This window comes from Lithobates pipiens, unplaced genomic scaffold (assembly GCF_037356315.1).
Source record: "Lithobates pipiens isolate NorthernLeopardFrog02 unplaced genomic scaffold, aLitPip1_a1.2 Scaffold_23, whole genome shotgun sequence".
Taxonomy (NCBI): domain Eukaryota; kingdom Metazoa; phylum Chordata; class Amphibia; order Anura; family Ranidae; genus Lithobates; species Lithobates pipiens.
Window position 1 is genome coordinate 166,671,077 of NW_027507785.1, and position 13,584 is coordinate 166,684,660.

General features: G+C 39.8%; 1 protein-coding gene across 6 annotated transcripts in view; it reads right to left on the bottom strand.

Moving 5' to 3' along the window:
* LOC143928001 (myomegalin-like) overlaps positions 1-13,584 on the bottom strand; it is a 426,442-nt gene that overhangs the window by 152,485 nt on the left and 260,373 nt on the right. For all 6 annotated transcript variants that reach the window (XM_077452562.1, XM_077452560.1, XM_077452558.1 and 3 more), the window contains one exon: positions 2,068-2,168. In XM_077452562.1, the coding sequence (XP_077308688.1) occupies positions 2,068-2,168 (101 nt within the window). The remainder of the gene's footprint in view (positions 1-2,067; positions 2,169-13,584) is intronic.

Consider the following 13,584-nt stretch of genomic DNA (forward strand, 5'->3'; position numbering starts at 1 on the left):
GTCACAACTCTATGGATCCCATATTGAGCGTTGACAGCAACAGATTCCAAATGCAAATAGCACACTTGAAATTAACTCTGGACCTATTATCTGCTCTTTGTAAATGGGATAATGAGGGAATAACACACACCTGGCCATGGAACAGCTAAGCAGCCAATTGTCCCATTACATTTGGTCCCTTAAAAAGTGGGAGGCGTATATACAAACTGTTGTAGTTCCTACACTGTTCACCTGATTTGGATGTAAATACCCTCAAATTAAAGCTGAATGCCTGCAGTTAAAGCACATCTTGTTTGTTTCATTTCAAATCTATTGTGGTGGTGTATAGAGCCAAAAAGATTAGAATTGTGTTGATGCCCCAATATTTATGGATCTGACTGTACCTTTCCTATTATTATGACTTTATATTAATCAGCTTACTAATTAATTTTTATATAAAAACATTTCCATTTTCAATACATATTCTTTTTTTAGACTTAGTGAGAATATCAATGGGTTTCCATGCTTCTCTAGCTAATGCAGGCAGATAATGGCTGGTGGGAGGGGCGAGCAGGGTGCTGTACATAGCTTCCTTAAAATGTCCCTGATCCTGCCCTAGTTCACCTCTCAAGAGCCCTCAGTCTTGATGCAAGTGGTAATCGGACAATTGGAAGGAGTTGTGCAAATATCAAAATACCTTGGTAGGTAGATGTCAGTCTGCAGAAGTGGATAGTGCTAGGCCAGCTGGAATTGCATGCATGTCCACATATGATACTGGGCCTCCATGGAAAAAACGTAAATACAATAAATTTAAGAGGTCGGCCAGTTATACTTTACAATTGAAAAATTAAGAGTCCGGAAGAAAAATTGTCAGCTGAACAGCGGCTGCATCCAATCAGATGCAGGCACTGTTTGAATATTTTGTAAGGCGGTGGTGTGGGATACAAAATATGATAGTTGCAGAGTAAGATTGGTCTATCTGCGCTATGTGGAGTGGATAGGGGAAATGCTCGATTTTTTTTTTTCCTTTCAACCTGCAGTCTACAGTATATGTGTTTGGCCAGCTTAAGGCTGAAGAAAGGGCTACATCAGGGGTAGACAACCTTTGAGAGGTTGAGATCTATACCTGAACAACATGAAAGTGATCAAAGATCACTGGGGTTCGGCGCCCTTTTTTCTTAAATAAATTAACTAGAAGGGCTTAACTATATAGTAGGGAAAACTTCTAGAAAAATATATTTAAAAAAATGCCACTGTAAAAAATATATAAACCTAGCCTACCTTCAAAGTGGACAGTGTCAGTCAGTAGAGCAGTGGAAAGTGTCAGTAGTGCAGACAGCGTCTGTCAGTAGGGCAGAGGTCAATGTCAGTGAGTAGAGCAGAGGACGGCATTGGTCTACTGACCTACTGATTGGTAGGCGGAAGCACCCACTGAAAGCAACAGGGAGTATAATATATGGAGCAGCAGGAATTATACTCCCTGTTGCTTTCAGTGGGTGCTTCCACCTACCAATCGTGACTCAAATAAATGGGGCAACTCTGCAAGTGCCCTGCACTGCGTTTTGTGTGGAAATCAAAGGGTTATTGTAGGTGGTGAGGAGGCAATAAAATACCTCCTCAGTGCCTGCTTTAACTCCTTGGACGCTGTACTGCACAAAATTCAGATATCAGCAGAGCGCTTGCATAACTGCCTCATTGGCGCTGTGGAGACAGCGGGTTCACCAGCTGAGGGCATGATCTATCAGTCACCTGGACACGGTCAGCTGGTAGATCATGATTGACTGGTTGTTGACTCTCAGCCTAGATGATGCTGGATGTCTTTGAGCCAGAAAATTAAGCCTGCTCTACCTTAAGCTTCTAATGCACATTCTGAGAGGTTACAGTATGCAATAAAATCCAAGCAAATCATTTCAGTGCAGCAAAGGAGCCTGTACAACCATGGAAGACTGAGGGTAAAGCTGGAGTTCAGCTTTACAGAAAAGGTGACATGCTTAGGCATGAACCAAATGTATTTAGCATAGGCTTTTACATTACATGGTTTTAAAGTAAAATAAAGCAGAGACACAAACTATTATTAATAATTCTTACCTTCTCTATAGGCTTCCTGAACATGTCAGTATCAGCATTAAAATCACTGCTCTTTGGGATCTGATCTGTGTTCTTTTCAAAACTCTCTTTTTCATAGGAACCTGCACAATAAAAAAGAAAAATCATTCTAAGCAACATTATAACTAAAGAAGCACATGAAGTGCTTGTACTTTTATGTGTTTTGCTACATTTAGGTACTGTGAAGAAATGATGGTTTTCAAGAGATTTGACTGGGCACATTTGAGGCTGCATTTACAACTGAGCGTTTCAAAGTCGTGGGTTTTACAGTGATTTTACCATGTTTTTACTGTGTTTTTGCTGCGATTTTGCCGTGTTTTTATTCGGGTCACCAAAGTAAAAGGCAGAAAAACACCTGTAATCTGCCCCAAAGAAGCTCATATTATTTTTTTGAGCTTAGGGCATTGCAGACTTTTACCTTTAGTCTCTATATGCTGTTTGGCCATACTATGTGTCACCAGCATCTACTAAGCTTTATGTGGATGGGATTATGTCCTCTATTGGCCGTCCCCATTGATGGTAATTTACTGACAGAGTTCTTTCCTGCCCCTGCTATAAGCAACTATCAATTTCTGTTTGGTAGGTACTCTGTCTATATAACCAATCTGTGCTATTATGTATATATAATATACTGAAGTTAGATGGCATTTATTATTGGTCTTTTTATTTATTTTTCTTTTATGTTAGTACTCATCAGAATGTGCCACTTTCTGCACACTCTCTCACAGCGTGGTTTACCGCTCCATATATTTAGATCTGTCTTGATTGCTATGACATTTGTACTCGAGGCGCAGCTCATTTGAAGGTATTTTCACATCATTTTTTTTTTCTTCATCGTTTTTGATTATGCCTCCCTGCTTTCTGGATAGTTGAGCACATGCTTTTCAAATGTGACATTCAATGCAAAGTTTATGTATATATGCTTTGTTTTGAATTTTAACTCTGATATATCTAATTTCAGATAGTAAGATTTATTGTTATTCTCTCTTGCTACGTTTTTGAACCTTTTTCCATTTCCTGAGGAAGCCTTTACGGAGAAACGCGTAGACACGATGCACAAGGGCTCAATGTACAAATTATATCATTTCATATGATTTTTTTATTGTTTTGAACACTGTTATGATATAGTATTTTTCAAAAAAATAAATATTTTTTCTACATTCCTATTTGCTTCCATGCCTTAAAAGTTTGACCTGTTGATATCTATTTGGTATCTTCTTAGTTTTCCCTTGAATAACTGTAGTCTATGTAAATGATTGTCTTAGCGGAGGTTCTCCATGCCCGTATTCATTTTCTTGTCCTTCGCTGAACTCTTTCTAGTTCAACAAGGTCTTTCCTGAGGATTGGTGACCAAAACTGAACTGCATTTCCAATATAAGGCTTTAATAGTGTTTTATAAAGGTGTAGAATTATTGAATTGTTTCTTGAGTGTATACCCTTTTTAATGCATGGCAGCATTTTGCTAGCTTTGCTAGCTACAGCTTGACATTGCATGCTATTGCTAAGCCCCCCAGATCATTTTCCATCAGTAGGAGCTCCTCCTAATGTATCTTTCTGGCACCAAATGTCTTTCTGTAAGGATGCCACATCCTGTGATAAAGTTATTTGCCTGAATAATTTAGTAACATCGGCAAACACTGAAATCAAGCTCTTAATTCCAACCTCTATGTCATTGATAAACAAACTAAACAGCATTGGCCCCAAGTCAGAACCCTGGGGCACACCGCTCACAACTTTAAACCATTCAGAGAATTAATCATTTATTACTACTCTCTGGACTTGTTCATGTAACCAGTTTCCTATCCATCTACAATTAATTTCATCAACTACAGAAGTCACCTATGATACTTTTATCATGATCATATGATTTCCTCATTGATATTAAGCTGACTAGTCTGTAGGTTCTTGGTATACATCTAATCCTTTTTTGCATATTGGTACCATTCTAGTCAATAAGGTGTCTTTAACCACTTGCCTACCGTGCACTTTCACCCCTTCCTGCTCAGGCCATTTTTTAGCCTTCAGCACTGTCACACTTGGAATGACAATTGCGAGGTCATGGTACACTGTACCCAAACTCATTTTTTATCATTTTCTTCACACAAATAGAGATTTCTTTTGGTGGAATTAAATCACTGCTGGGTTTTTTATTTTTTACAAAAAAAAAAGTTTCACTTTTTCTGTCAGTAAATTTTGTAACTAAGTGATTTTTCGCCTTCACTGATGTGTGCTGATGATGCAGCACAGATGGGCACTGATAGTCTGAACTGGTGGGCATTGAGGTGACACTTATGGGCACTGATAAGACAGCACTTATGGACACTGATTAGGTGACACTGATGAGGAGGCACCAATATGCCGCACTTATGGGCACTGATAGGTGGCACTGTTAGGCGGCACTGATGAGCACTGTTAGGTGGCACTAGTGGGTACTAATGGCACTAGTGTGCACTGATAGGCGGAAGGGATAGGTGGTACTGGTGGGCACTGATGGGCATTGATGGGTGGCACTGATGGCCATTGATTGACAGCAGTGATGAGCATTGATGGGCAGCACTGATAGGCGGCACTGATTGCCAGCACTGACTGGACACTAATTGGTGGCACTTGTGGGCAGTGGTGGGCACTGCTTTCTGCCACTGGTGGGCACTGATTGCTGCCACTGGTGGGCACTGATCGCTGGCATTGGTGGGCACTGATTTATGACGCTGTTTTTCACTATTGCAATCAGGACACTGATGATAAGTGCCCTGATTACATTTCTAAATGTCCCCCTTCGTGGAGATTACGCTGATCGGCTCTCCCCGTCACACACTCTGTCAGTGTGAGGCGAAGAGCGCCGATTACCGGCATTTCCATGTGAAGGGCTGTGATTGGACACAACCGATCACATGTTTAAAGAGCCACAGACGTGTTAATGCAGGGTGTTAATATGACAACAGTTGTTTATTTGTAATCGATATTGTTAGGGAAATGTATGTTGTGACATAACTATATTCATTGAATAGTTTGTTTAGTATTTTCAAAGTATTTTACGTATTCCAATTTCTATAAATGAAACTACAACTCCTGATAATCAAACATTTTTGCTGTATCAGAAACCCATGTTCATCTGTTGGCAGTTACTAGATCTCCTAAACATTACATATATACAGTAGAAATCTCACATGGCCATGCCTGTACCATGAGAAAGCGAACATTCCTACAACAGATTATTTATAAGATTTGTTTAGAACAAACATTCCTTGTCCTAGAATGACACCTGGTGGCTAAGAGAGGCAATGCTTGAACAAACGATGAGTAAATATTTAGCCGCATTGTCAGAACTATTATAAAGAAATAAATGTATTTTCATAAAATTTCATAGGGAGTTTTAAGATTGAATACGCCTCAAAACAGAGGTTAAACTCAGGACACTCACATAAGTTTTCCAACAGGACTACCTGTGTTTTTATCACCCTGTTAGAGGTCTGTAAACAGGTTGTTTGGTGAACTGGGTATAGAAACAATGGTTTATGATTTGCTCTCATACCTGGGTTAATAAACAAACTGGCCTGATGTTTACAAGATGGAGTGTGGAGTGTGAAGGCTTGATGTATTCAGATAAACTTATGGATACAAATGACTGCAAAGCTAGTTATTCAGTGACTGGCCATTGTTTTGGCTTGGAGAAAGATAAACACCGAGCAAAACCCATCATAGAAAGAACCATTTTTTTTCCTTTCCTGTAACAATTTCATACATTTCAAACATCATTTATCATATATGGACACTATACAATGAAGATCCCACTATAAATATTAACACAAATATTGATGTACAACTTCCATGGCCCATGATATTTCAAAAGGGAATTATGGAATTTTTGTTTCTGTGTTTATGATAATAGTCTACTGATCATCGCATCATATCTGCATATATCTAAAAGGGTAGGAATATAGCACTATAACCTCATGTATTATATCTCATGAAATAGATTCAAGTAATGTTGTTTTTTTTTTCTACTGACATAGTAATATCGTAGGTATATGTATTAATCTGATTTAGAAATCTACTATATGTAGAACTAGGTTAAATGTCGAAATTATTGTGTTTAGAAATATATATCCATATAGTGTTCTTCTTTTGCCTAGGTGTATAATAAATCATAACACACACATATTATATATATATATATATATATATATATATATATATATATATAAAATCACATCTGTTCCATTATACTCATCTAACGGCGTTACCAGATCTCCTGAACTTTACAGATATATATTAGAAATATCATATGGCCAGACCGGTACCATGAGAAAATAGACATTCTTACAACAACTCATTTATGATAATAATTCAGAACAAATATTTCAGCCCTAGAATGATACTTGGTGGTTAATAGAGGCAATGCCTGATCAAACAAGGAAGTACATTTTTATCTGCATCAACCAATCGAAAGAAGTTTCACCCACACAGACTTCACTTAGGCACACACCCATACCTCATTCATCACAATTCATACATACTTCATACCCTCGTCATCATGCCTTATACTTTGATACATTAAGGATGCAAGACACAGCTCCTCCTTACCAAGTCACCATTTTGGGAAAGGCAGCCAACTTAGGGGACTCTGGTATTGACCATTGTGAGCCAGCAGCTGTTTTGGAATGGTAAATATGTTACATTGATCTTGTTATTGATTATTTGAATACTGACTATTGAGTGTTCATGATATTTAGATTATTATTCCCCAGATATAACAACCATTATAGATTTTTCTTTAACTTTTTTGTTTTTTTTCAAGATTTTATTTGTTTGGCGCAATATTAGCGTACCAGTTTTATGTAGTTTTACTCTTACCCTTTACTTGCTACGCAAATCACAGACATTTTGTCTGATATATATATATATATGTGTTTTTTATGTATACAGGGAGAAATGAATCCTGTCATTCACAGCAAAACCCATAAGCGAGTGTTGCAAATAATTTTGTATTTTATGTAAGGTTTTTTTTACGTCACCCATTATCTAACTATCTATTGTGAATACATGTCTAGTGATATATGGTATATAGGACAAGTATAGGAAGCCAGATGGACACTTCATACACATATCACATTTCATCACCCATCAAGAGGACACTTCATCCACACACACATCCATCCAGCCAGACAGACATTTATCTTCACGCCTCAACATCTGACACCTCAGGGACACCAAGACACAGCTCCAACCTAGCGAGATACCATTTTCTAAAGGCAGCCATTTTTTTGGGACTCTGGTAACAACCAATGTAAGCCAGCAGCCGTTTTTGAAAGGGCAACAATAATACATTGATATTTTAATAATTTTTTGCTTAGCTTGATAAGCCTATTGATTTATTTATTATGATACCTAGATTTCTCTCCTCCAATATTATAACCATTTACATTTTTCTTTAATTCTATTTTTGTTTTTTTCTATTTCAATTATTTTCTGTTTTTGCGCTATAGTAGCATAACATTTTTACATAGTTTTAGCCCTTGTACACACGATCAGACATTCCGACCACAAAATCCGTCTGATTTTTTCCGACGGATTTTGAGCGAAACTGGTGTTGTATACACACAGTGGAACAAAGTTGTCAGAAAATCCGATCGTTTGGAACGTGATGATGTTCGTTCTTTACGACGGGACTACGTTCTGGCTAGTAGCCAATAGCTTTGGTCTCCTAATTTGATCTGAGCATGCATGGCACTTTGTCCGATCAGAATTCTCTATAAACGATTGGACTTTGTCCGATCGGATCATGTTGTCGGAAAATTTTATATCCAGCTCTCAAACTTTATTGGTCGGACATTGTGATGGAAAAAGTCAGATGGAGCCCACACATGGTCGGATTATCCGACAACGTGGTCCGATCGGACATTTTCCGCCGGAATGTCCAACCATGTGTACAAGGGCTAACACTTATTCATTCTGCAGGGGCATAACTGTTGGACTTTGTAAAATGCAGACTATTGTCTGCTAGTTAGATATATTGTACGGTGCTTTGAAAAACTATTCATACCCCTTGAAACTTTTCCATATTGTCATGTTACAACTTAAAATATGAATGTATTTTATTGGAATTTTATGTGATAGACCAACACAAAGTGGCACATAATTCTAAATTGGAAGAAAAATTGATAAATGGTTTTCATTTTTTTTTTACAAATAAATATGTAAAAAGTGTGGCGTGCATTTGTATTCAGCCCCCCCAAAGTCAATACTTTGTAGAACCACCTTTTGTTACAATTACAGCTGCAAAAATTTGGAAATGTCTCTACCAGCTTTGCACATCTAGAGAGTGACATTTTTGCAAAATAGCTCAAGCTCTGTCAGATTAGATGGAGAGTGTCTGCGAACAGCAATTTTCAAGTCTTGCCACCAATTCTCAATTGGATTTAGGTCTGGACTTTGACTGGGACATTCTAAGGCCGCGTACACACGGGCGGACTGTTCGCCCAACTTTGTCCGTCCAACAGTTTCGGCAAACAGTCCGCTCAAAATTAGCATGGACGGACATGGCCACACACGACGAACGAACAGTTTGCTGAAACCGTGCGCGATGACGTGAACGGCACGTACGACGGGACGAAAAATACGACGTCCTATACACTGCATTATAGCTTTCGGCGTGAAAATCCTTTCTGAGCATGCGCGCAACTTTGTTTGACGAACAAGCCTACACATGAGCGGACTGTTCGCTGAAACAAGGTTTCAGCGGACAGTTTTTCGGAAATTCCGAAAAACCTTGTCCGTCCAACTGTCCGCTGAAACTGTCCGCTGAAAGCCCACACACGAGCGGACTGTCCGCCCAAACACTGTTCAGCGGACAAAGTTGGGCGAACAGTCCGCCCGTGTGTACGCGGCCTAACACATGAATATGCTCTGATCTAAACCAGAGATGTCCAAACTACGGCACTCCAGCTGTTGCAGAACTCCAATGAGGCATTGTAAAACTTTGACATTCACAGACATGATTAGGCTTGATGGGAATTGTAGTTCCTGAACAACTGGAGGGCCCTAGTTTGGAGACCCCTGATCTAAACCATTCAATTGTAGCTCTGGCTGTATGTTTAGGGTCTTTGTCCTGCTGGAAGTCAGTCTCAAGTCTTTTGCAGACTCTAACAGGTATTCTTCCAAAATTTGCCCTCTATTTGGCTTCATCCATCATCCCATCAACTCTGACCAGCTTCCCTATCCCTGCTGAAGAAAAGCATCCTCACAACATAATGCTGCCACAAGCATGTTTCATGGTGGGGACGGTGTGTTCAAGGTGATGTGCATTGTTAGTTTTTTGCCACACATAGCATTTTGCTTTTAGGCCAAAAAGTTACGTTTTGTTCTCATCTGACCAGAGCACCTTCTTCCATGTGTTTGCTGTGTCCCCCGTATAGCTTCTTGTAAACCGAAAACGGGACTTCTTATGGCTTTTTTTCAACAATGGCTTTCTTCTTGCCACTCTTCTATAAAGGCCAGATTTGTGGAGTGCACCACTAATAGTTGTCCTGTGGACAGATTTTCCCACCTGAGCTGTGGATCTCGGCAGCTCCTCCAGAGATATCATGGGCCTCTTGGATGCTTCTCTGATTAATGCTCTCCTTGACAGACCTATCAGTTTAGGTGGATGGCCATGTCTTGGTAGGTTTGCAGTTGTGCCATACTCTTTCCATTTTCAAATGATGGATTGAACAGTGCTCTGTGGGATGTTCAAAGCTTGGGATATTTTTTTTTAACCTAACCCTACTTTAAATTTCTTATGGGTAATACATTTAAAAGAGCGAACAAAAGTCCTGGGTGGCTTAACTCCAATGTAAAAATGCATATAAAAGCAAAGGAGAAGGTCTTCAAAAAATACAAGGTTGAGGGATCATCATCAGCATTCAGACTTTATAAAGAATGCAACAAGAAATGTAAGGGTGCAATTAGGGCAGCTAAGATAGAACACGAAAGACACATAGCAGAGTAGAGCAAAAAAAAAAAAAGAAAATCTTTATGTATGTAAACAGTAAAAAAGGGGAGGACAGACCATTTTGGCTCCATAAAGACTGAGGAAGGAAATCTGGTTACAAAGGATGGGGAGATGGCGAAGGTATTGAATTTATTCTTCTCCTCAGTCTTCACGATGGAATCGGGGGGCTTCAGTAACCAAAACTGCAGTGTTTATCTTTATGACACATCACAGGAAGAAACTCCATGGTTAACAGAGGACAGAATTAAAATTAGATTTGGGAAACTTAACGTGGATGTAAACCCACTCTCACCTATTCTAAACTACTGCAATATTGGTTATCTAGAAGGATATACATGCCTCCTGCATGTATACTTGTCTGTCAAATGTATCCCCTCTTTCTGGTATGAGACACAAAAAACTGCAGATTTTCCAGGGCTCAGTGGGTGGAGTCATGATATTAGTAGACTCCCTGCCCACCTCTACACTCCCCTTATCAACATGTATTTTCTCCTGTGTATTTCTTACACTGAACTTCTACTATGATCACTAACATCCAGTCAAAACCCAGAAAAGTTCCCACATGACTTCAGCATGCCAAATCATGCTGAGGTGTGGAACAGCCAATCCTTGCAGAGCTGCTAAAGAAAGGAGTGCGGGTGGGAATTAAAATAATGTCTTAGGCTAGTGCACAAGATATGTAAATCACCTGTCAATCACAGCAGGGGGAAGAACGGACAAAGATTTTACAGTTTGCCCGTTTTATTGCACTGAAAAAAGATATGAGGATTGCTCAGAGCTGGATTAACTCTTTGTGGCAAAACTGGGCACAGCTGATCTGAAATCCCATACTCTATATTGTGCCAGACAAAAAAATAATAATTTTGGGGTTTACATCCACTTTAACATTAATAAATCACCAGGACCAGTTGGCTTGCATCTGAGGGTACTTAGGAAACTCAGTCAAGTAATTGCAAGACCATTGTTCCTAATTTTTACTGACAGTCTACTGACTGGAATGGTACCAGCTGATTGAAGAAAAGCCAATGTAGCACCAATATTTAAAAGGACCCAAAATACATCCCTGGCAATTACAGACCAGTTAGCCTAACGTCAGTAATATGCAAGCTCTTGGAGGGGATAAGGGACTATATACAAGATTTTAGTAACGAGAACGGTATCATTAACAGTAATCAGCATGAATTCATGAAGAATCATTTTTGCCAAACCAATCTATTAACCTTCTATGAGGAGGTGAGTTGCCATCTACATAAAGGAAGGCCCGTAGACGTTGTGTCTCTGGATTTTGCTAAAGCATTTGGCACAGTTCCCCATAAACGTTTACTGTAAAAAATAAGGTCCGTTGGCATGGGCCATAGGGTGAGTACATGGATTTAAAACTGGCTACAAGGGCGAGTGTGGTGATAAATGGGGAGTACTTGGAATGGTCACAGGTAGGTAGAGGGGTCCCACAGGGTTCTGTGTTGGGACCAATCCTATTTAATTTGTTCATAAATGACCTGGAGGATGGGGTAAACAGTTAAATCTCTGTATTTGCGGACGATACTAAGCTAAGCAGGGCAATAACTTCTCTGCATGATGTGGAAACCTTGCAAAAAGATCTGAACAACGTAATGGGGTGGGCAACTACATGGCAAATAAGGTTCAATGTAGAAAAATGTAAAATGCATTTGGGTGGCAAAAATATGAATGCAATCTATACACTGAGGGGAGAACCTCTAGGGGAATCTAGGATGGAAAAGGACCCAGAGGTCCTAGTAGATGATGGGTTCAGCAATGGCATGCAATGCCAAGCTGCTGCTATCAAAGCAAACAGAATATTGGCATGCATTAAAAAGGGGGATCAACTCCAGAGATAAAACAATAATTTTTCCACTCTACAAGACTCTGGTCCGGCCGCAGTCCTCAGGAAGGATATACTGGAAATGGAGCGAGTACAAAGAAGGGCAACTGAGCTAATAAAGGGTCTGGAGAATATTATTTATGAGGAAAGGTTGTGGTGAGCACTGAACTTATTCTCTCTGGAAAAGAGACGCTTGAGAGGATATACAGTGCCTTGCGAAAGTATTCGGCCCCCTTGAACTTTTCAACCTTTTGCCACATTTCAGGCTTCAAACATAAAGATATAAAAATTGTATTTTTTGGGACGAATCACCAACAAGTGGGACACAATTGTGAAGTGGAACGAAATCTATTGGATTTTTGAAACTTTTTAAACAAATAAAAAAATGAAAAGTGGGGCGTGCATAATTATTCGGCCCCCTTGCGTTAATACTTTGTAGAGCCACCTTTTGCTGCGATTACAGCTGCAAGTCGCTTGGGGTATGTCTCTATCAGTTTTGCACATCGAGAGACTGAAATTCTTGCCCATTCTTCCTTGCAAAACAGCTCAAGCTCAGTGAGGTTGGATGGAGAGCGTTTATGAACAGCAGTTTTCAGCTCTTTCCACAGATTCTCGATTGGATTCAGGTCTGGACTTTGACTTGGCCATTCTAACACCTGGATATGTTTATTTGTGAACCATTCCTTTGTAGATTTTGCTGTATGTTTGGGATCATTGTCTTGTTGGAAGATAAATCTCCATCCCAGTTTCAGGTCTTTTGCAGACTCCAACAGGTTTTCATCCAGAATGGTCCTGTATTTGGCTGCATCCATCTTCCCCTCAATTTTAACCATCTTCCCTGTCCCTGCTGAAGAAAAGCAGGCCCAAACCATGATGCTGCCACCACCATGTTTGACAGTGGGGATGGTGTGTTGAGGGTGATGAGCTGTGTTGCTTTTACGCCAAACATATCGTTTTGCATTGTGGGCAAAAAGTTCGATTTTGGTTTCATCTGACCAGAGCACCTTCTTCCACATGTTTGGTGTGTCTCCCAGGTGGCTTGTGGCAAACTTTAGACGAGACATTTTATGGATATCTTTGAGAAATGTCTTTCTTCTTGCCACTCTTCCATAAAGGCCAGATTTGTGCAGTGTACGACTGATTGTTGTCCTATGGACAGACTCTCCCACCTCAGCTGTAGTTCTCTGCAGTTCATCCAGAGTGATCATGGGCCTCTTGGCTGCATCTCTGATCAGTCTTCTCCTTGTCTGAGCTGAAAGTTTAGAGGGACGGCCAGGTCTTGGTAGATTTGCAGTGGTCTGATACTCCTTCCATTTCAAAATGATCGCTTGCACAGTGCTCCTTGGGATGTTTAAAGCTTGGGAAATCTTTTTGTATCCAAATCCGGCTTTAAACTTCTCCACAACAGTATTACGGACCTGCCTGGTGTGTTCCTTGGTCTTCATGATGCTCTCTGCGCTTTCAACAGAACCCTGAGACTATCACAGAGCAGGTGCATTTATACAGAGACTTGATTACACACAGGTGGATTCTATTTATCACCATCAGTCATTTAGGACAACATTGGATCATTCAGAGATCCTCGCTGAACTTCTGGAGTGAGTTTGCTGTACTGAAAGTAAAGGGGCTGAATAATTTTGCACGCACCACTTTTCAGTTTTTTATT